Source organism: Panthera pardus, unplaced genomic scaffold (genome assembly GCF_024362965.1).
Source record: "Panthera pardus isolate Hobbes unplaced genomic scaffold, ASM2436296v1 HiC_scaffold_17, whole genome shotgun sequence".
Taxonomy (NCBI): Eukaryota; Metazoa; Chordata; class Mammalia; order Carnivora; family Felidae; genus Panthera; species Panthera pardus.
The window spans coordinates 54,908,853-54,934,294 of record NW_026526732.1 but is presented as its reverse complement, the minus strand read 5'-3'; the positions used below and the strand labels follow the sequence as shown (position 1 = coordinate 54,934,294).

General features: G+C 37.3%; 1 protein-coding gene across 6 annotated transcripts in view; it reads right to left on the bottom strand.

Moving 5' to 3' along the window:
• Positions 1-25,442, bottom strand: part of PDSS2 (decaprenyl diphosphate synthase subunit 2) — a 292,842-nt gene that overhangs the window by 121,683 nt on the left and 145,717 nt on the right. For all 6 annotated transcript variants that reach the window (XR_002078242.2, XR_008422934.1, XR_002078241.2 and 3 more), the window contains one exon: positions 14,219-14,417. Coding sequence is in view for 1 of the 6 variants with exons in the window: in XM_019443015.2 (XP_019298560.1) it covers positions 14,219-14,417 (199 nt within the window). In the remaining 5 variants the exon portion in view is untranslated. The remainder of the gene's footprint in view (positions 1-14,218; positions 14,418-25,442) is intronic.

The following is a 25,442-nucleotide window of genomic DNA, read 5'->3' as shown; positions in this document are numbered from 1 at the left end:
TAGAAATTCTCTAATCTGTAGAGATACAATTGGGTTGTTTTGTTTTTGTTTTTTGTTTTTGTTTTTTTTTTGGTTGATATAATTTACATGAAGACTGAAAACAGGTGATACAATTGTCTTTTAAGCTGGCATTTCTAATGCTTAACACAAGGCACGCAAAAATTTTATTGCATCACCAATACTTTTTCCAATATGTGAATTGTATAAATCATAACTTTCAAAATAAATTTGCAGTTATAATTGTTTAATCATTATTTTCAGAATTTTATATCTGCATATCATCTTATGGCTTTTAAAGTACTTGAACAAATTAAGCCGTATCATTTTCTCATCACAAACTGGCCATATAGGTGAATTCATTAATTTAGAGTATTGTTTTAGATTGCTGAAATATGCATGTAAATCTCTAGATCTTAGACATTTATAAAAAAGATGGTCATTTCTCTATTACATCTCTGAGTTTATAAACAATTTTTTCTTGATTCCTTTGTTTTTCTTCCTATATCGTAACATCTTCAGGATCTGGATATATATATTTTAAGTTCAGACTCTCTCCTACAACACTCAGAATTGTAGAATTTTGCAACTGGTAAGGATACAGGAGATGGAAATAATGCTGTCTTTATTTTACAGATGAGGAAACTAAGAAAACAAGTTGCCTCTGCTTACTGGTTATTTCTCCAAAATGTTTCATAAAGCTCTAATGATGTTTGTATTGAAATACTTATTCCAATATTTTAAAACTACTAGTCGCTTAAGGTATTATAAATCCCAATACCGGTAACTGCAAAATTGCTGGCAAAAAAGGTATCATGGTTCTTGGTTTGTTAGTTTTCTACTTTAGCTAAGCTAGAGGATTCTGGAGCCAGATTGCCTATATTTAGATTTAGATAGCAGCTCTACCATTTCCTCAAGGAAATTACTTAACCCTTTCCTATGTCTCAGGAGAGATTAAATAAGTTAATACACATAAAGCACTTGCAATAGTGTCTAGCACAGGGCAAGCACTCAAAAATGTAAGTTGTTAATATTATCAAGTGCTTTGTACTAATTTTAATAAATATTAAATATTCTACATCATGAAGTTTCTAAGTTGACTTGAAAAATGGAGTATTAAGACATTAGAGGGATGCGCCTGGCTGGCTCAGTCCATAGAGTATGCGACTCTTGATCACAGGGTCATGAATTTAAGCCCCACATTGGGCATAGAGCTTAAAAAAAAAAAAAAAAAGACAATAGATAAACAGTCTGGAGAAAAAGATAAATGATCTAAACTAGAATTCTGAGGGAGAAAACGAACTGTCCAATGTTAAATGGCTAATTAAAAAAAAAAGTCAGAGATAGAGAATAGGTCCACAGACTTCTACTTGAGGTCTTTCCACTTCTCTTATGTGGCTTTATAGGTCATCTCTGAGAAGTATAAAATAGGTAAGTGCTATATAACCCAACATATTATGAAAACACAAGTTATCCACAAAAGTGAAAGCTGAAGTTGCTTCGGAATGAAATAGTTAATGTGATATTCTAAACAGGGAAACTGTCATTTAAAAATCAAAGACTGGCCATACACTACAGTTTTGGTGTTTACTGATATCTGACTGACTTGCTGGGCACAGTGAAAATGGCCCCAGAACAAAGACAATTAAGCCATGTGAATAACAACAAACAATGCATTTTCCAAAATGCTTAAAAAGAAACTTCCTTGGCACAGCTGTACTTTCCAACAAGCCCACTTTAATGTTTTCACGGTTTCCGATATCAGAAATGACCTCAGGGTCAGGCATTTGTCAGTTAATGACCTGTTGGGCTAATGGCCTTCAGCTTTGCCTTGGGCACACAAGTCCTCCAGTAGGTCATTAGCTGCCAGGAAAGGGCTCTTCCCCAATCACTATTGCTAAATAAATAACATTTGCTCCTGGGTTAAGGCCCCATCAACCAACTTGGGCTTAGAGTGAATTTTTTCCATGAGTATTTACAACTCTGAGGAATCAGGAAAATGATAGAAATGCTAAAACCAAATTAAATCAACACAAATGAACTATCTGTAGCTACTAATGAAAAGCAGTCACATGGATCCTTTTGAATGCTCTTAACTGTTCTTTTGCTTATGGAGTTCAAATTCGGTATTAATCTAACACAACAGGCACGAAATTACAAATGCACTGCATTTTGGAATTTTATCTATAATTCAGTTGTTTGGAGTTCATACCTCAATGTCCCAATATTTGAGGTTATAAATGGTGGCTAGGTTCCCAGGGCAGCCGACTAAAGCTTGGTTAGCTCATAACATTAGAAATACCATATGCTTATAATTAAAAATAAAATAGAAAACCACAATCTTACAATACCTTCAATTAAATAAAGTAGGAAAACAAAACTAAATAGAAAGACATTTAAAAAATGTCTTTAAACATTGACAGTTATAGGGAAACCTGGTTAAAGGAAAAAATGAGGGTAGAGACACTGGTTCTTTCTTACGCCTGTTTCATTTCTAATTATATAATTTTCCTTATTCTTTTGTAACTTTTTTTAATGTTTATTTCTGAGAGACAGAGAGAGAAACAGAGCGGGGGGGGGGGGGGGGGTAGAGAGAAAGGGAAACACAGAATCCAAAGCAGGTTCCAGGCTCTGAGCTGTCAGCACAGAGCCCGACATGGAGTTCGAACCCATAAACCGTGAGATCGTGACCTGAGCCGAAGTCGGACGCTTAACCGACTGAGCCACCCAGGTGCCCCAATTTTCCTTATTAACACAAGAGCATGCCAAGCCTTACTCTGATGTTTTTCAACTCCTAAGTAAAGTTTCTTAGCTTATTTTTTATTGAAAGGAGCAAGAAGAAGGCAAAAAGATGGATAACAATTTTTCTGAACTAACAAGGAAGAAAATAAAGAATGAAAGATGGGAAGAAAGGGGTTGGGGATAGCATGAGATGTAATTAACTGATTTGTGAACAATAAAAGACAAAGAAAGAGGTATGGAGGATGTATCTATAGGATAAAGAAAGGATGAGTGAAGAGATGTGGGGTCAGCTAGCTGAGGATGCAGAGGAAGGAATCAGCTATTCATCTACCCAGTACTTTTGTTAACTCCTAACTCAGGAAGTTCCTTGAGTAAAATCATTAGGCAAAAAGAAATGAATAGCTCAAGCTCAGAAGTGGATTTTTTTTCTCCCTCTGGCTTTGGAGAAATGGCAGTTTATATCAGTGAAAATGAAGAGGAAAAAAAGCTGGCTTGATTAATTTTATTTCTGGAAAGTAGAAAAAGGGATTTACAAAATTGAGGTGGCTAGGTATACTATAAAATTACCCCAGGGATGCCTGGGTGGCTCAGTCGGTTGAGTGTCCAACTTTGGCTCAGGTCATGATCTTGCAGTCCATGAGTTGGAGCCCTGCATCCGGCTCTGTGCTGACAGCTCAGAGCTTGGAGCCGGCTTCGGATTCTGTGTCTCCCTCTCTCGACCCCTTCCCCGCTCATGCTCTGTTTGTCTCTCTCTCAAAAATAAATAAACATTTTAAAAAATCTGCTCTAGTCAACATATTTCTACCTCTCGTGGCCAACCATGGTATGGGGTTCAACTCTACCCATTTTAGAGAATATATTTTTGTAGAACACAGACTTTTTAAAATGGGCTTATTTGAAAGCTTAGGCATATGGAAGAAATTCCCTTCTTGGTTGTCAGCTTTCTGGTTGACAGACACTCAGAGTTTTGTCTATTTTTTGTATGATGGCATTTGATCTTTTTATGGCAAAAAGACACTTCATTCCATTGTTTTATGGCACCAAAAGGACAAAGTTTAAGGTTTTAATGAGACAATAAATTTTAAAAGGACATAATATTTGGCTTCTTGTTTCTAAGTACACTTCTCAAATACTAATCATTTACCACTTTTGCTTTAAAGATCAAGGAAGTGGCTCAGAAAATGGATATAGTGTCTGTTTAATGGGTAGCTTTGTTAGCACATGATGAAAAAAAACTGCAAAAATTTGGGGACTTTGAAATTGTAATTTTATGATAACATTTTGGCTTCTTTATTCAATTGATAGGGAGATAACTGCCTTTATTGTTAACAATATATGACACCCTACTTACCTTCTGCACACATTTAAGCTAGTCATGAAAATCTATACTTGAGAAGGGTTATATATAGAAAAGAACATTAATCTTGGGTGTCAGACTAAAGAGGCTAAAACATAATCAATAATTTCCACAAGTAAAATAGTGCTGACAAGACTATAAACACACAAGGTCACAATGTCTATTTTAACTGAATATGATAAAGAAAATCTCAAATTTCATATGATATAGCATGTTTCTAGGTTTCATTTTTTTTTTTTAAGGTAGGCTCTACACCCAACATGGTGCTTGAACTCGTGACCACAAGAACAAGAGTTACATGCTCTACTTAACTGAGCCAGCCAAGTGAGCCTAGGTTTCACTTTTTAACATGAATTTGAAAGTAGAATTAATGTAACCGATAATACAAACATGGAATAACCAATAGCCCTCTCTTTATTAAAATATATAGATGGTATAAAAGGAGGAGATTTATATGCATAAATTGAGCATATTTATACAAACAAAATTCTTCCTTGTAAACAACATATTTATGCCTTTAGGAAAACAAAGTTAACATAAGGAAATACATCAGCTATGTAAAGAGTACATCTGTGCCCCTAATTATTTAGAAATATAAATCACTAATGCTTAATAGAACAGTCCCCAGGAATGACATCATGACAATGTTCTTGGGTACTCAGACAAGACCCAAGCTAAGGCACAGTTTCCCACCTGATGTATAGTGATAGGTCCATTAAATGAAAACGACTATAATGAGAAAAAAATAGCATGGTCAATTCATTTTTTTATTATTTTTTTAAAAGTTTATTTATTTATTTTGAGAGAGAGTGCACGTGCACGTGATCCCGGGAAGGACACAGTAGGGGAGAGAGAGAATCCCAAGCAGGCTCTGCACTGTCAGCACAGAGCCCAACACAGGGCTCAAACTCATGTACTCTAAGATTACGGCCTGAGCCGAAACCACAACTGAGCCATCCAGGTGCCCCTGAATTCAATTGTTCAAATACTAGGGTTATCACTATACATGTAAAATAAAAGACTTAGAGAAAAAAGATGACAAGCAGTAATCCAAACAGCCGTATTTGTACTGTGGCTTAATCCTAAAATAAAGATCTAGTCTACAAAATAAACAGGAACCAGAAAAAGCCTCTAATAGTCAGCCAGATTTCTAAATTATAGTGCTTCTCCACTTCATGTTTTTCCCCCAATTATTCAGCATGTCTCATTGATAGTTTGATGCTCAGATACTAAAATTTTAGATTCTGGTATGACCCCATCATTTCAGGATCCAGTGATGTTCTACATGAACACAATATAAAGCAATTTATTTCAATGGAGTCAGGGAATTTATGGCTTAACAAGAGGCATGCTAAAGTCTCCAAGTCTAGGGTCTGTGTACAATGAAGTACCAAAACAAAAAGCTGACCTTAGGTTCCATAACTGAAAATGAATGAAAACTCAAACACTACTCTTGAATTCAAAACTCACTCTTGAATTCCAAATCTTGTTAATTCACATTTATGTGACCAGAGCTAGAACGGTAAGAAGACAATTACCAGAGGATTAATATACCAATTTCTATACTTAGAGATATTTAAAAATCTAAATGTTACCTAAGGCAATTACCTTGAAGACCCCTAATATCTTCAGGGAAAAGCCAAAGGGAGAATAATTGACTTTGCTAATTTTACCCTTGGCAATTATAAAACAGCTCTGAATTTCTGATGACTGCAGAACCCTTCATCTTAATGGTCTGCCCCAGGAGAAGTACAGAGATAAACACATAATACAGAAATTCAGACAAGAATTCAGTAGCACAAGAAAATGGAACATTGGTAGAATGAATAAGTCATAAAAAATTAAAGTTGCTACAAATATGCTAACTTTAATTACCAAGTTAAATACACACCCTCCAAAAAAAGCTGTCACTGTGACAAAAGTGACATACTATATACAGAAATTCTGTATTAAGTTCTGTCTGCTCCCTCACTGCTGTGGTGTCTCTTTCATTGCTATTGCTGACAAATTTTTCTTCTCCTTTTTAAAATTAAAGTATAACTGACAAACAATATCCTGTTAGTTTTAGGTGTATATCAGTGATTTCATATTTTTATATACTGTTAAATGATCCCTACAGTAAGTCTAGTTACCATCCATCACCATACAAAGTTATTATAATGTTATTGACTATGTTCTTTATGCTGTACATTACATCCTCGTGACTTATTTATAACTGGAAGTTTATACTTCTTAATCCCCTTCACCTATTTCACCCATCCCACCCACCCCAGCCCCCCTGGCAACCAATAGTTTATTTCCTGTATGTAAAAGTGTTCCATTCTGTTTGTTCATTCGTTTTGTTTTTTAGATTCCACATATAAGTGACATTATATGACATTTGCTTTTCTGTGTATGACTTATTTCACTTAGCATAATACCCTCTAGGTCCATCCATGTTGTCACAAACGGCAAGATTTCATTCTTTTTTATGGCTGAGTAATATTCACACACACACACACACACACACACACACACACACACACACACCCCATATATAGCATATGGTATATATATTCATCTTCTTTATCTGTTTATCTATCAGCAAATTTTCTTTCTTGTAAGAGAACATTAAAATGTCAGTAAGGAGAAATCTAACTTTACTAAGACATTAACCATACGTAGAGAACTTTAAAAAACTTAATACTGTCCCAGAGAAACATTTATCACTACCTCCTCCTCCACACAAAAAATTCTTATTAATGATTAGTATTATCCTTAATCAATTTAAGTTTCTGGGAATTCATTTAATAAAATTAGTCTTCTTCTGAGATATAACTTTACTTTCTTTAAAAAAATAAACTGCCAGGGTGCCTGGGTGGCTCAGTCAGTTAAGCATCTGACTTCGGCTCAGGTCATGATCTCATGGTCCGTGAGTTCGAGCCCCGCGTCGGGCTCTGTGCTGACAGCTCAGAGCCTGGAGCCTGTTTCAGATTCTCTGTCTCCCTCTCTCTCTGCTCCTCCACCTCCACTCATGCTCTTTCTCTCTCAGAAAATAAACATTAAAAAAAATTTTTAAAAACCCTATTTATTTACTTATTTATTTAGAGTGTGCAAGAGCATGAATAAGGGAGAGGGGCAGAAGGAAAGAGAGAGAAGTATCTCAAGCAGGCTTGAGACGTGGGCTCGATGCCATGACCCTGGGATCATGACCTGAGTCAAAATCAAGAGTGGGATGCTCAACCGACTGAGCCACTCAGGCTCCCCTAAACTGCCAAGTCTTTAAATAAAAGGAATTGATTCTCAATATGGAAGATTTGTTTTATCAAAGATAACTCTTGACTTTCAAGAACTTTACCCCCTATAATCAGTTTAAACTATTGTTCATATATATGGTTTGGAAATCATCTATTAGGATTAAAAGAGAGCTAGTAGAAGCCTAGAATGGCAGAAGATCAATTATAGACCCCTGGACATGGTATTCAAGATCTTTCACAAGAGCTGATGCAGTGAAGTGTCTTTTGAAATTGACCTTTGTAGAGCCTTCAAATTTTGAAGAACAAGGTGCAAAAGGATCCTTTTTTTGATGAACAGAATGATTCATAGAATAAAGGCTTCAATCAAATACACAACTATCAAATTAAAAAAACAAAACAAAACAATATACCGTGGGCCTAAAAAGGAAAAAAACCTGCTCACCAGACAAAAGTCAATAAAATGAAAATCTAAAAGAACAAAACTGTGCAGAGACCATGAAGGTACAGGACTCACTGAGGAGGAAGGAAATACCTAATCATTCTTATTTCAACAGGCTTAACTGTTGCTTGGATATGCTAAGTTTTTGTTTTGTATTTTTTTCTTTTTTTTAATCAAATACTGCCACTGAAATCCAGTGCCTAATGGAGCAGATGGTGGAGGTCTTAGTCTCTGGAACATTTATAGTGATGCTTCTGAATGCAAAACACTAAGAGTGGATTTCACAAACCATGAATCTCAATTGATTTTGATGGGAGTAAAGCCTCCATTTTCCCTGAACTTGAACCACACTAAAAGAAAGCATGTGTGAATGATACAAGATAGTTAAGAAAAAGGAACACATTAAATATCATTCCCATAAAGTGAGTGGTTAAAGCAAGTGAATACTTGTTTGTGTCATTACAGCATAATTATATTTGTGCTAAATACCACCATCTTAACCTTATATAAGATTTCATCAGAATAGCTTAAAGTAAGTTAAAATGAATGATTAGAGAAAACAGAAATTTGTCTCAAGGCAGTAAGTCTTGTTTTAAGGTAGGGGCCAGGCTGAGAGCTACTTACAAAAATGTGGATCTAGTTACTGCATCCAGAATATCTCTTCTTCTTAGGTATGTGGGTCTAATCCATGAGTGGCCAGTGTATACGACTATAGCTAGTCATGTATAGTGCAAGACACCCAGAAACCACACGAGGCCTGTACCTTCTGAGGTCTTCTCCTTCCCTAAGACCCAAAGTTCATCAGACCACAGCAGGCATGGTCAAGAGGCAAGACGGACGATGCAGTCATAGAATGGCTTTCCAAGGCAGTGGATCAAACACCCTTCTGCTAACATGTGAATTCCAGTAAAGGAGAGAATTTAGTGAGACCCATCACAGTAGACTATACACACAGAAAACAGGGCAATTTGAGGGTAAATAAAAAGAATGCCCAAATGGTAATAAATCTCTGGTGGGAGATCTGAGATTCTCTATTATTCTATTTTATATAACCAATTCATTTCTTACTGGTTTCCTTTTCACATGAATATAAACTGTGTATTAGAGGTACCCTACCATTTTCTCCCTAAAAATCAGCAGATCGGTCTCATAAAAATATAGCCAAAAGTGTGATGGGGAGATAGGGCAAAATGCTATTTGTCTTCCAGTGTCTATTATCCATATCTTTCAGATTTTTGGCTGCGCATGTGGCTCCCCAAAATGAAGTTTATATTTCCTAGCCTCCCTTATAAGTAGGTGTGGCCATATAATTCAATTCTGGCCAGTAAGTAAGCAGAATGATCTTGAGCAACTTCTAGGAAATGTCTGTAAAGTGGTGATACTATAAAATTTATCAACCAAACTGGGACACTTGAGAGTAAAAGTGAGTGCTAAAAAATTAAAATTTTACACTTTTTGAAACATGTATTTATTTTTTAAAGTTTATTTATTTTGAGAGAGAGAGTGAGCGAGCACACATGCATTAGTTGGGCAGGGGCAGTGAGGGGGCAGGAAGACACCTGAGCAGGCTCTGTGACATTAGCACAGAGCCCTGTACTTAATAGGCTGAGGCACTCAGGTGCCCTGAAACACGTAGTTATTAACTAATAAATGATTTTATTATGTTGGTGGACTTGTTAACAAGTTCTACTCAAAAACTATTTTCAAAAATGAAATTTAAAAAGAAAGAAAAATATATCCATGTACATTACAACAAAATAAAAAAGAACTTTATATTGATCATCTGAGTATTAAAAAATAACCAGCAAAATAATTATTCTTGGTAAATATTCACATACTCTAATTCATTTCTAATCTTGTGTAACTGGCATTTTTCTGAAGAATGTGCTTTTATCTTATTTTTTTTGAAAGATTTTATTTTAAAGAAATCTCTACACCCAATGAAGGGCTCGAACCTACAACCCCGAGATCAACAATCACATGCCTCTACTGACTGAGCCAGCCAGATGTCCCTGAAGAATGTGCTTTTAAAAATACAGCATTTAGGGGCACCTGGGTGGTTCAGTCAGTTAAGCATCTGACTTCGGCTCAGGTCACGATCTCATGGTTTGTGAGTTTGGGTCCTGCATCGGGTGAGCACGAGCCCCAACTTCAGGTGAACATGAACCTCACTTTAGATGAGCCCCACTTGTCTCTCTCTCTCCCTCTCTCTGCCCTTGCTCACTTGCTCCTTTTCTCTCTCACAAAAAAAAAATTACAAAGAAAATATGGCATTTAAAAATAAAACTGCCAGCAATATTCTTCACAGTTGCAGTTTATGACTAATATGAAATTATTGATATCTTCATTTGATTTTATTGGTAGACCATAATATTTTTAATTGAGAAAATGCTCATTCTACCAGTTCTGAGTTACCCGGTAAGCTCTAAGCAAATTTCCAAAGTGGAACAGAAACTCAATTCTAATTTAAAAAAAAATTTTTTTTAATGCTTATTTATTTTTGAGAGAGAGAGAGAGAAAGAGAGAGAGAGAGTATGAGTGGGCAAGGGGTAGAGAGAGGGAGACACAGAATCCACAGCAGGATCCAGGCTCTGAGCCGTCAGCACAGAGCCTGTCGCGGGGCTTGAACTCAAGAACCGTGAGGTCATGACCTGAGCTGAAGTCGGACACTTAACCTAGTGAGCCACCCAGGCGCCCCTAATTTTTTTTAAGTGGGCTTCATGCCCAGTGCAGAGCCCAACAGAGGGCTTGAACTCATGACCCTCAGATCGAAACCTGAGCTGAGATCAAGAGTTGGATGGTTACCCAACTGAGCCTGCCACCCAGGTGCCCCTCAATTCTGATTTTTTAAATATTGTAAAGTGTAACTCTTCTAGCCCAAATATTTTCAAGGTACTGTCTTTTTGCTTCCTTCAGAGTACCTTCTTTTGACAAATATTTTTATAAGACAAAGCTTGTCAAATAAATTGTCTCTACAATTCTTTTGAATGCTTTGCTAAAATTAGATGCTACAAAATCTAGGCCTTCTCAATTTCATTTCATTCATGTGTGTGTATAATTTATTCAAAATAGGCGCACTAACAAAAGATTCTTCCTGCAAGGTGAGATATTCCAAATCACAATTACATAATTTAAAATTTTAATCTTGGGTAGCATTTGAGTTCTTACTATTTATTTTGTTGTGCTCCTTCCTTGCTTTTGCAAAGAAAAAATCCAATGGGATTTTCATTAACTGTAATTCCTTGATTGTTTAGGGAATTCATTATAATTCCCTAAAAGTTTCATTTTGTGTTCTATTTGTTGAACCCTTGATTTCAGATTTCCAATTGATTCTGAACAAGATGTCATCAAAATTTATAAAAAAGTTCAATACCATTGTTGGGCATAAAGATTTTGAAAATCTGATGAATGACAGGCAACAAAGACAGAAGGAACATACTACAGTGCTGAACTATGTTTTGTACTCAACACCAAAATCCCCAAAATCATGTAGTTCAAAGACTTGAAGATAAAAATACTCGTAAATATTTATAACAATTCCATCTTTTGCAATTAGTAGAATGTGGACACTTGTTTGGATGCAATTATGAGTTACGGGTATGCCACAACCAGTTCCAAGTACTCCACAGGAATCTCAATGTAGTAAGAACCTTGTTTTTACCACAACACTGTGTGTACCTCAGCAAAATGTGTACTTGTATTATTATTATAAACTAGTAATTTTATCTTCCATGTTGTATTTCAAGCTGAATTTCTGATCTTACTCATAATGGCTTAATCTCTGGTAGAATATACTTTCAGAAGCTTTACCTTGATTCCATGAATGGATGAAAAAAATAAAACATTTTTTGAATTAACTAAAATGATTTAATTATTTGAAGTACCTGATGACAGTCAACTAAAACTGGAATTATCTAACTGTTTGCAAAGTTTTTCTTTGGCCAATGGGGCCAAGAAATATAAAGTTATCGCTTCCCTTATTCCTATGTGCACATAAAAACTTGTAGTCGAAGGGTGCCTGGGTGTCTCAGTCAGTTAAGCATCTGACTCTTGATTTCGGCTCAGGTCATGATCTCATGGTTCACGAGTTCAAGCCCTGCATCGGGCTATGTGTTGATAGCGTGGAGCCTGCTTGTGATTCTCTCTTTCTCTCTGTCCTTCCCCTGCTTGCTCTCTCTCTCTCTCAAAATAAATAAATTTAAAAAAAGCCAGAAAACCCATAATCGAAAATGAGTGAAATTAATTTAGAAAAATAGACATCTGTCTAAACAAAAGTTAGGCTTCACAGCGAGGTATGTGTATATACCTTCTGCAGTGGCATGTGTGAAACCCTCATCCTCAGGAAGTCTTCTTAAAGTAACTGCTAACTTTGGAAATAGATCCTGATACTTTTTCAGCAGATTTGATACTTCTTGTTTTCATGCGGTCAGTGATAACAAAATGGCCTCCAGAGTGGATAGTAAATGCCAACATTTTATGAGAATTACACATTCCTTACCAACTATCTTAGTACTTAAAAAAAAAAAAAGAAATATATAGTTTTTAGCTTATTGTTGCCAGAAGGGTTCACTGCAAAAAACAAAGCATCGCCAAACAATCAAACAGTTACAGGTTAACACCGCACAAGCAAGGGTGCTCAGTCTACTCTCTACCGCCTCCCCCGATCAGCCTTGATTTTCCATACGTAACTCACAGATACCTAACTTCCACCTTACTCTGCTTCCCACTGAGCTTTTGGACTGGTGACTTGGTGACTCTCAAAGGCCATACATGGGCCGCAGTGCAGTTGGCTGATACATCAAGTGGCCCACTGCTGGGGCAGCAGTGCCAAAAACTTCCACACCTGATACAGGGAGAAGTTAACTGTTAACCTCAACATTCAGGACACTACGTTGTACCACCAACTGCCTTGTGTGCTATCCTTGATTGGGAGGTGTCTGGAAAGTTATTTCTGCTTGTCCTCCAGATTTAATATCACCTTACCATGAGAACACTCTCCACTGTACACGGTTCTCACATACTATAGCTTAGATGAGACAAAAACTGAGGCGGAGGTTGGAAGTATAAAGTAGACATCTATGAAAGCCATCCTGGCTCATTCTAATGTAATTATCAATCGTCCTCTGTTAAGACAAATGTTAAGTCAGATGGGATTCTGGGACAGCAGACATATACTGAGACTGTCCTTAGCAAACCAGGATGTACCCTCATTTGATCTTTAGGAGAAGGAGACCTGTCCTTCTCTGTCCTTCCTCCTCCTCCCTTCCTATTGACCGGAGTGAGAACATGATGACAGCTATTTGGGGCCATAAATAAAGTAGTAAGATAGGGATGGCAGAGGAGTAAGACAGAAAAAGCCCAGGTTCTTGACTTTGTAGACTCAATCCTGGACTGTTTAGTCCTGGATGTTTTTACATGAGAAAGAGTGATTCTGTCTTGTTTAGGCCACTGTTATTTTACAGCTAAGCCTGATTCAAATTCATATATAAGGAATAACTCTATAATCTTTCTAGAAAGCAGCTTGCCAATACGCTAAAAATGTTTAAGCCCTTTGAACCACTTTTAGGTATTTATCTTAACAAAATAATCTGGAATGAGGAAAATTGATATGTAAAGATGTTTACTGCATATCTATTTATGACAGTAAAAAATCAGAAGCAACTTAAATTCCAAAAATGAGAAATTTGTTAAAGAAGTGATATTACATCTAAATAACTGAATATTGGGGCGCCTGAGTGGTTCAGTCGGTTAAGCATCCGACTTTGGCTCAGATCATGATTTTGCAGTTCGTGAGTTCGAGCCCTGTGTCGAGCTCTGTGCTGACAGCTCAGAGCCTGGAGCCTGCTTTGGATTCTGTGTCTCCCTCTCTCTCTGCCCTTTCCCTGTTCATGCTCAGTCTCTGTCTCACAAAAATAAACCAACAAATAAATAAATAACTGAATATTACGCAACCATTAACAAGTTTGTGAAAAGTGTTAATAACATGGGAACGTGCCCACATCATAATATGAAGCAGGAAAAAATAGGCAGGATTAAAAAAACCTTATAATGTTAGTTCTCACCTATGTTACAACATGAAGGTAGGAGTAAGCAAACAAACAAAAAGCCTGAGAGGAAATACATCACAATATTAACTAACAGTGGTTGTCTCTGGATAGTGAGATAATAGGTAATATTTGTTTATAGATATACTTTGTGTTATTTAACCATACTGATATAGTTAACAATTAATTACAACCAGCAGAAAAAGAAGTTAATTTTAAAACTCTTTCTTGGCATTTGTGTTTTACCTGATGTGGACATTGCCACCACCATCATCCCAATTTTACTGAGCATCCACACGTGGGGGGCTGGGGCAGCAGGGCATACAGACCTCCACAGCTCCAGCAGTCAACCAAGAGCCACCTAAAGGTCACCCAGACATAAGCAAACCCTGCCCGGTATTACCTTGGTGTTCTGTAGCAGAGCTAGTCCGTTGCAGGCATTTGCTAGAAGAAAGTCTCCACTCAGGATAGCTATTTTATTTCCAAATTGCATGTCTTTCAGTGGTCCATCAGAGGATTGCAATTCACTTAAATTTACTATCCCACGATGTACGAGGAGAGCAGTGTGGATAAGTTCTGTGATCTCTGCCAAACTTCTTTGACTAAAACGTGAAAGTAAGACTTGTCTGAGTGTCAAGAAAACCATCATATCGGTAATGTCAGACTTCAGTTTTTAACAATAAAATATTTCAATGGCTAGTCTCTCTCTCTCTCTCTTTTTTAGATTATTCTTTTTTAATGCAGTTTTTTTTTTTTGGGGGGGTCCAAAAATATCACGTGACCTTTATTTTTTATTTTTATTTTTTTTATTTTTTAATATATGAAATTTACTGTCAAATTGGTTTCCATACAACACCCAGTGCTCATCCCAAAAGGTGCCCTCCTCAATACCCATCACCCACGCTGCCCTCCCTCCCACCCCCCATCAACCCTCAGTTTGTTCTCAGTTTTTAACAGTCTCTTATGCTTTGACTCTCTCCCACTCTAACCTCTTTTTTTTTTTTTTTCCTTCCCCTCCCCCATGGGTTTCTGTTACGTTTCTCAGGATCCACATAAGAGTGAAACCATATGGTATCTGTCTTTCTCTGTATGGCTTATTTCACTTAGCATCACACTCTCCAGTTCCATCCACGTTGCTACAAAAGGCCATATTTCATTCTTTCTCATTGCCACGTACTATTCCATTGTGTATATAAACCACAATTTCTTTATCCATTCATCAGTTGATGGACATTTAGGCTCTTTCCATAATTTGGCTATTGTTGAGAGTGCTGCTATAAACATTGGGGTACAAGTGCCCCTATGCATCAGTACTCCTGTATCCCTTGGATAAATTCCTAGCAGTGCTACTGCTGGGTCATAGGGTAGGTCTATTTTTAGTTTTCTGAGGAACCTCCACACTGCTTTCCAGAGCGGCTGCACCAATTTGCATTCCCACCAACAGTGCAAGAGGGTTCCTGTTTCTCCACATCCTCTCCAGCATCTATAGTCTCCTGATTTCTTCATTTTGGCCACTCTGACTGGCGTGAGGTGATATCTGAGTGTGGTTTTGATTTGTATTTCCCTGATAAGGAGCGATTTTAATGCAGTTTTTAATAGAGGCCTCTCTACTGATCACTTTGGCATCTATACTCAGATTTTTTTTTTCAGTATTTACTTATTTTTGAGAGAGAGAGAGACAGAACATGAGTGGGGGAAGGTCAGAGAGAGAGGAATACACAGACTCCAACCCAGGCTCCAGGCTCTGAGCTGTCAGCACAGAGCCTGACATGGGGCTTGAACTCAGGAACTATGAGATCATGACCTGAGCCAAGATCAAGAATTGGACACTTAACCAACTGAGCCACCCAGGCACCCCTATAAGCAGATCTCGACATGTTCCTTCCCTGGAACATTCCTCACCCTCCATGCCATGAATAACCAGGATTCCTCAGAGAGAAGCTGGGCAGTGGAGGTCACCCTCCAGAGATCCATTTAGATGATCTGTTCTCAGCATACCTTTCCCACCTCTGTAATTTTAGGATATCTAAAAATCCTTACTAGGATCTAATGAAACTCCAATTTAAGGGGGGGAACATAACCTGTGTCAAGCATTAAGCCAAGCACTTCTACACATTATCTTTTTTAACCCTAATGCAAAGCTATGGGATTTACAGAGATGAATAAAATGTGGTCTCTTCCTTCAAAGACCTTACATTTCAGAATACAAAGCCAAGATATATAGCTACAGTAGTAAAGAAAATAGAGAAGGCCCTTGAGGAGCCTATAGTATAGTACTGTATCAGGTGGGATCTCAAGAAATGTTTCTTTTTTAATACTTTTCTATAGTTTGGACATTTTCTCCAATAACAAAAGCATTATTTTAAAATCATAAAAAAATTACTAAAATATTTAAATTTCACAACCATCCTATGATAGGTATTACTAATTCCTTTTTACAGGTGAGAAAATTGCTGCACACCGTTAAATGATTTTCCCAAAGGCACACAGTAACGTAGAGCTCGAAATCTGTTGGAATCTGTTACAAACAGCTTCATGTGAATAACACCTCTTGGCTTCCATGCCCCTGTGTTGTCCCATCCACACTAACGCTGGGTTTGGCCATATTAACTGACTTTGGCCAAAAAGACCTTAGCAAACATGACACAAGCAAGCCTAAAAAATGCTTCTGTATTAAGACTCGTCCAAAGCAGTCACATGAGTGACCCTAGGTAGAAGAACCATCTGGTCAATCCACAGAATGTGCAATAAAATGACTATTTCAAATTAGTAAATTATAGGGTAGTTTGCTAGGCAGCAACAGATATCTGATACAGAAACTAGTATATCTGGGATGGCGTGCTGTTCAACAAAAGCCTAAAATATGTGTCAGTGGCTTTGAGTCTGAATGGTGGGTTCTAAATGTGAAAGCTAAAGAGACAGCAAATTCTTAGTGGAAGCTAGAAAGGCAGTGAAGAAATTGTTACTGGAGACTGAGAAGGGACATGTTATGTTAGAAGGTAGTGAAACAACTGGCAAAACTATTGCCTATGGTAACTTGAAAAATAGAAAACGTATAATAAAATTATGTATCTGGATAAGAGGATTACCAGGCAGAATGATGAAATGTCATCTGGATTATTTCAGCTGTGTACAAGGTACAAGGTACAAGAGAGATGAGCTAAAGGGAGAATTGTGAGTTTGGAAGCAGTTTAGAGGACCTTGCTAGGTTGAAAAGAAAACCTTCATATTTCCAGTCTCTTCAGAAAAAAAGACTTCAAAGAAAGAAATGGTATTAGGAAAAAAAATCAAATCAAAACTACAGCTATAAGACCTTTTCTAAAGACCTAACAAATTTAAGTTGATGCCTGATTGACCCTTTGGCTAGACAAAAGGTCTCTAAGAATTTTAAGGGTATTGTCCCATAGGAGCCTTATACTCAACCTAAAGTAGACATGTATACCTCAAAAAAGAACTACGGATATGTCTTTTAGGGTACGGAATGAACGTTAATGACATTCACAGAAATCCCAAAAAGCTTTTGAGGGAGTTGTATGAGCTTCAACTCAAGTGACAGTTGACAGTTCAAAAGGAAGAAAGGAAAAAGAAAAAAGAAAAAAAGGAGCTTCTAAACCAACTTTCCATGGACAAGCAATCAGGCTGAGACAGCTACTCAAATACAAGTATGAGTCATCTTTTTTTTTTAATGTTTATTTGAGAGACTTTGTGTGAGTGCACGAGTGCACTAGTGGGAGAGGGGCAGAGACAGCAAGAGAGAATCCCAAGCAGTCTCCCCATTGTCAGCCCAGAGCCTGACACAGGGCTCAATCTCATAAACCATGAGATCATGACCTGAGCTGAAATCAAGAGTCAGACACTTAATTGACTGAACCACCCAGGCACCCCATCTTGTCTCTTTTTTTAATTGGAAGTATAGTTGACACATAGTGTTACATTAGTTTCAGGTGTATAACATAGTAATTTGACAAGTCTATATGTTATGCTATTTTACCGCAAGTATAGCTATCTCTAAATCATTTCTTTCTGAAAATTTTCAGGGAAAATAGTTTGGAGGGCAAAGGATTCTGGAGTACAATGGTTGGGGAATCTCTCCCAGGAAACAGTCTGGGCCCTAGTCAAAAAATATTCTTCACTTCTAGAGTAGGAGGTCCTGATAATAGGTGCCCAGCTGGATTTCAGAATTACTATGGGCAAATGATTGTTATGTGCTTCCCAATTCTCCCTCTTTAAAAAAAATTTTTTTTAATGTTTATTTATTTTTGACAGAGAGAGAGAAATGGAGCATGAGCCGGGGAGGGGCAGAGAGAGAGGGAGACACAGAATCCGAAGCAGGCTCCAGGCTCCGAGCTGTCAGCACAGAGCCCAACGTGGGGCTTAAACTCACAGACTGTGAGATCATGACCTGAGCCAAAATCAGACACTCCACTGACTGAGCCACCCAAGCGCCCCATTAATGGAAGTGACTATTGTGGTTGTCTTGTTCCTGACTCACTATTCCAAACTGGATGTGTAGTAATGGTAGGGGTAGTAACTTATCCTTTTAGTTCCTTGGACTGAGGAGCTGCACCCCTGGAGCCACATCCACATTTGGACCTAATGAAACTTATGAGATTATGAGATCACGGACCTTGAGCTCGATGCCATGAAATACACGAGACTTTGGGGCTTAGGGAGGTGGTAAGTATATTTTGCATAAGGAAGGAATGTGGATCATGGGGACCTGAAGGTGGACTGTGGCAGATGGTTATACCAATGTCCACCAATGAATCATACCTCCTGACATCCATGTCACATATCCTCCTTGATTAACTCTGAGTTGATTATATGACTTGTTTGGCCAATAGAAAACCAGCAAATGCAGGATAAAATCCAAAGGTCTTATAAGTGTTTTGCACCAGGGATTACCCTCTCGGTATGCTATCCCAAGACTACTTGTGAAGAAACCTAATCTAGCCTCCTTAAGAATGAAAGACAACATGGAGAAAGGCCTACCTTTCCTAACCATGCCCACCCTCCAGTTGACCTACCAAGCAAATGCAGCCACATAAATAAACCCAGGAGAAACCAGCAGACGATGAGTTCAGCCAACCTACAGAACTATGAGAAATAAAATGGTTACAGTTTTAAGTCACCAAGTTTTGGGGCAGTTTGTTATGTAACAACATATAACCGATAGAGACTTCAAAGTTCAACCTGTTTCCACTATACCTAGGCTGCTTCCTAGATATGCCAGTTGAAAGATTCTTACTTGACATATCTTTGAAAGCCATGGAAAGAAAAGCAAAAACGAACTACTGGGACCTCATCAAGATAAAAAGTTTCTGCACAGAAAAGGAAACAATCAACAAAACTAAAAGGTAACTGACAGAATGGGAGAAGATATTTGCAAATGACATATAGAATAAAGGATTAGTATCCAAAATCTATAAAGAACTTACCAAACTCAACACCTGAAAAACAAATAATCCAGTGAAGAAATGAGAAGACATGAATAGACACTTTTCCAAAGAAGACATCCAGATGGCTAACAGACACATGAAAAGATGCTCAACATCGCTCATCATCAGGGAAACACAAATCAAAACACAATGAGATACCACCTCACACCTATCAGAAAGGCTAAAATTAACAACTTAGGAAACAACAGATGTTGGCGAGGATGTGGAGAAAGGGAACCCTATTGCACTGTTGGTGGAAATGCAAACCGGTGCAGCCACTCTAGAAAACAGTATGGAGGTTCCTCAAAAAATTAAAAATAGAACTACCCTAAAACAAAAACAAAAACAACAACAACAACAACAACAACAACAACAACAAAAAAAACCCTACCCTACAATCCAGCAATTGCATTACTACAATTGGATACATTTGGTATCCAAAGGATACCAAAATGCTAATTCGAAGGGGCACATGCACCCCAATGTTTAGAGTAGTACTATCAACAACAACCAAATTATGGAAAGAGCCCAAATATTTATGAACTGATAAATGGATTACGATGTGGTGCGTGCGCACACGTAATGGAATATTACCCAGCGATGAAAAAGAAAATGAAATCTTGCCATTTTTAGCAATGTACATGGAACTGGAGGATATTCTGCTAAGTGAAATAAGTCAGTCAGAGAAAGGTATCACATGATTTCATTCATATGTGGAATTTGAGAAAATTAACAGATGAACATAGGGGAAGGGAAGGAAAAATAAGAAAAAAACAGAGAGGGAAGCAAACCGTAAGAGACTCTTAAATACAGAGAACAAACTGAGGGTTGATGGGGGTAGGGGTGGAGTGAGGGGTATGGGTTAATTGGGCAACGGGCATAAAGGAGGACACTTTGCAGGATGAGCACTGGGTGTTATATGTAAGAGATGAATCATTGGGTTCTACTCCTGAAGTCAAGACTACACTGTATGTTAACTTGAGAATAAAAATAATATATAAATAAATGAATAAATAAATAGGGCATTTCATTCAAATTTGAGAAAACTTAGAAACTAAGTATAAAGTATAAGAAAAAGTATTTAAAAATATAAACAATTTTCTCTGAATAAGGTACATTTGTGCTGGGCCATGGGTGATAGGTATGATTTCTATAGCTGGAGATAAAGGGTAGAGAAAAGACAGTGATTAGGAATCCTAGAATAAGGGAGAAGAGAAATCAAGGCTTGGTAAAGGCAAGAGGAGAAAATGTGACCAGAGGGTGAGGAGGTGAGTTTGGCCAGAGTATAGGGTCTGTATGGATAAGTGACTAGGTTACATTAGGATAAAGGGTCTGTACTTTGTTACAAACGTAGTGCTTTTGAGAAGGAGGGATGATACATTTTTAAAAAATGATTTGGGAAAAATATTCTTAAGGTGATATGTAGAAGAATATGAAAAAGTAGATAATGAAAGTACAGAGATGGGGGGTGGGGGGAAAGAAGCTATTACAAAGATCCAAGGGAAATGTAACAAAAGGGCTTGACCTAAAGGTCAAATTTAAGCATTTGACTTAGGACAACCTTAAGATATGGAGACAAAAAAATACACAATAAACGGTACTAGATTAACAACTATGATACAATAATTACATAAAGACACAATTATATAAAATAAAGAAGCCAGACAACTAGGCATCTACAAAAAAAAAAAAATATATATCACATTTTTAATTTCCTTTGTTAAAAAACAGTATTTGTAAAAATGACCCAGTGGACATTCTGCACTCGATTACAAATTGGGGAGTAGGAGAAAATGAACCAGTGAGTTAAGCAGCTTCTAAAGAAAGAATAAATTTGTGGTTTCAGTGAAAACCTCATTACATCCCAAAGAAAATCACCAGTGATGGAAGCTTAGAGGTCTACTGAGAAATTAACAGAAAACATTTAAAAACAAACAAACAAACATTTAAAATTATGTTGTAAAAAAGTAACTGAAGGAAAAATGCATTTTTATCCTGTTCTCCAGTTTACAATACCAATCACTGTAAAAATCCATATTGTCATATTTCACAAAAATTGCACAATGGGACTGTGGGCAAGTATATTAACTCAGGAAAGGTTAAGCACTGGGCAGCTGTCTCATTCAGTCAGCTTATGAAAGAACGTAATAAGCAGGCATGCAAAAACTTGTAGGTGTTCTGAATTACCCTGAGGATGAAACTAAGTGATTATGAGCTTTTAATAAAGACACTTCTTATCATAAAGCAGCATTCATTAAATAAATAGCAATCTTTAAATGCCACATGCTCAGAATCAACAAAAACATTGCAATAGTAAAAATGAAAAGCCATAATTTGTACAATAACCACAATTTACAAAGAACTTTCATTTATATTATCTACTTGTGATTCTAATTACAGCAGGTCTGGGGAGGTCAAATACTTGATCAAGAACATTTAGTTTGTAAAGGACAAAGTTGGAACTCAGAGCCACCTTGTCATAATGACCAGCGATAATTTAAAATGTTTATTTACATAATGAATAGTAAATGAGGAGGGAAAAAAAGGCCAAAGTTACCAATGTTACCAACATTGGTATATGCCCACCAAAACGTGTCCAATTTTCATCCCTAGTTCTAAGCACTACGGAAGAGAATTTTCTAGGAGAGAGTATATTATAAATAGATTTGACTCTTTTTGTTGATAATAACTGGGAAAAGTAATCAAGTTGTTTCCAACTCATTTGATCAGAACCATATATCAAGTGATGTAGTCCAGTCAGGAATCTGGATAACAGTGCTACTTCTGTCGGTAACATCACACAGTTCAGGGGCAAATTCCTTAAACTCTTAGGACCTGGGTCTTCTCATCACTGAAAGAGAAACAATTCTTTCCAGTTCCCAAATCCTAAGATTCAGGGCTTGAAAGTAAATAATTACCTAGACTGGCAGTTAACAGTTACAAAGAGACAAAAATATTACTAACACTACTTTGCTACAAAAAATAGAAATGAAATGATCTGTCATCTTTTAAATCTGTCCTGCAATTCCACTATCTGGTACTGTGCTCTCAATTTCTAAGATTTTATCATCAGATAAACAACTCTAGATCACATTATGCAAGAGTATAATTTAGTGTACAGCAGAGAAGTGACAGTATGAAAGAATTTGGGACATTTTTCTTCTCATTATCTTCTTCCTGTTTTAGCCACCCAAAGCAATCTAGTAAACTTTCAATGTACTGGATTTTAAAAATTATCTTAAATAAAAGTCTTCATGCCATTTTATGTACATATATTTTAGTACTCTTGGGTATTTTTCATGCTAAATCTTGATTGGAAAAGAGTCACAAATGAATACCACTTATGTTAAATAATCAGAGTAGGGAAGTAATTACCACATTGAATGAAACTGAGGATTAATCAATGTTTCTACAAAAATTTCCACCAAATCACTTTCTTTCAGTTATATTAAACAACTCCATCTGTTTTGATCCATTTTGCCCCAACATTTCTCCAAATTTTTTAGCATCCTAGTTTTAGACGTAAGGATGGAAGACATTGCTAGTTACCTTTCCATTCTTATGTTCCTCACTACCAATATATGTTTGATTATATATAAAGTGACAATGTACTCACTTAAAAATACCTCTCCAAGATGTCTTGAGGCTAGTAGTAATCATGTTGCACCATCTGGCCAAAGAATGTAAGCAGAAACCTACTAGGTAGGATTTCTGAGAAATCTCCCGAGTTCCTGATGTTAGGGGACAGATTCAGCTGGTTCTCATCTTTGGCAATCTGGGTTTACCCCTTCTTTCTGTCTGGAAGATGGCACAGCTACCTGGGAGTGCAGAAGAGACTTAAGGATCCTAAAGAGGGCCCCCAACCTAAGGAGAGTAGGGCAGGAAGAACGGAGAAGTCTGAGGCCCTAATGACTTACTTCTTTGAGAGTTATACCAGCTCTGATGTGCCCATCTCTAGACTTCTTGTTAGCTGAGATAAACACTGCACTCTTTTAACCTACTGTTGTTAGAGTCCTGTTCTATGCAGCCAGATAGCTTCCTGAAAGATATGCTTAATGAAAACTACACCACAAAAGATGGTAAAGAGTTTATGTTCATACACCTACATTCTGGTTTTATTCACTTGATATTATCTCTTGTAGATAGTTCTACATCATCTACAAACAGAGAATCTCCTTGTTCTTCTTTTTTTTTTCTTTTTAAATAGAATCTCCTTGTTCTATTTAACATTTCTATAGAGGTCCACTGTGTAGTTGTGCCATACGACTTTTTTTTTTTTTTTTTTTTTTAACATTTTTTATTTATTTTTGGGACAGAGAGAGACAGAGCATGAACGGGGGAGGGGCAGAGAGAGAGGGAGACACAGAATCGGAAACAGGCTCCAGGCTCCGAGCCATCAGCCCAGAGCCTGACGCGGGGCTCGAACTCACGGACCGCGAGATCGTGACCTGGCTGAAGTCGGACGCTTAACCGACTGCGCCACCCAGGCGCCCCAAATACGACTTTTTTTATTCTTTGCCATACAACTTTTGCTGTCATAGGGTGAGTGATAAATAGATTTCTGTATAAGGAACTTTTAAGACTCAGCCCACGTGTCACTTCTGTGATGTTTTCCCATACTTTCCAGAGTTAACTCCACCTGTGCTTGAAAGTCTTTGAACATAGCTATCATTTATTGTACTATCCTGTAATTATTTCTTTAGCCCTCTATCTTCCTGCTCCCTCTCTCCCTCACTACACTGTAAATTAAACTATCCTATTTCTCTAGGCTGGCTACAAATATTTGTTAAATGAATAACTCTTTAATTAGCAATCAATTTTATAAAGGTATAGGGGATTATTCTCATTCCTCCTTTCAAAAGGGAAGGATGATATAAACTAAAAAGTCAGGTTCATAGCATCCAAGTGACCCCAGAGGTCAATTAACCTCAATCACCCCTTTCAGGGATGGATGAGTGATAACTACCTCACAGGAGCCAGGTTTGCTGATAAATAGTTTTAATTATTAGACGTTGTTTTTTATATTTTTTGTTTGTTTTTTTGTGTTGTTTTTTTTTGTGTGTGTGTGTGTTCTTTATATTAATGTGAAGTCTCTTAAAATGTTTTACACTTTTAAGTTGGTGTTAAAACAGAAGGGTCAATTATGTTTCACTACATAGGCAAGGGAGATAAAAAAAAACCAATGGAGTCTTTTCTTTCTTTCTTACTCTATTTTTTTTTCCTTTTTCTTCCTTCTTCCCTCCTTGCTTTCCTTCTTTTTGAGAGGATTAAGAAAACACAGAAAAGTACAGAAAATAATACAATAAATGACTAATATTCCATTTAGAAATAACAAATGTTTGGGGCACCTTGGTGGCTCAGTCGGTTAAGCATCCGACTTTGGCTCAGGTCATGATCTCAGCATTGGTGGGTTTGAGCCCCATGGTGGGCTCTGTGCTGACAGCTCAGAGCCTGGAGCCTCCTTCAGATTCTGTGTGTGTGTGTGTGTGTGTGTGTGTGTGTGTGTGTGTGTGTCTCTCTCTTTCTCCCCTCCCCTGCTCATGTTCTGTCTGTCTGTCTCTCTCTCAAAATAAACATCAAACACAACAACAACAAAGGTTTTACACTGTCATTGAGAACAGTTTTTAAAGACACATTTTAAAAAATGTTTATTTATTTTTGAGAGAGAGAGAGTGCACACATGCACGTGTGTGAGCAGGGGAGGAGCACAAAGTGAGAAGGAGAGAGAGAATCCCAGGCAGGCTCTGTGCTGTCAGCGCAGAGTCAGACGTAGGGATCAATCTCACGAACCATAAGATCATGACTTGAGTTGGGATCAAGAGTTGGATGCCTAACAGACACTTAAGTGAATGGAACAGAATAGAGAACCCAGAAATGGACCCAGGATGTATGGCCAACTAATCTCTGACAAAGCAGGAAAGAATATCCAATGGAATAAAGACAGTCTCTTCAGGAAAATTGTTGGGAAAATTGTACAGTGACATGCAGAAGAATGAACCTGATCCACTTTCTTATACCATACACAAAAATAAATTCAAAATGGATGAAACCCTAAATGTAAGACAGGAAGCCTTCAAAATCCTCGAGGAGAAAGCAGGCAAAAACCTCTTTGACCTCGACCGCAGCAACTTCTTACTCAACACATTTCCAGAGGCAAGGGAAACAAAAGCAAAAATGAACTACTGGGAC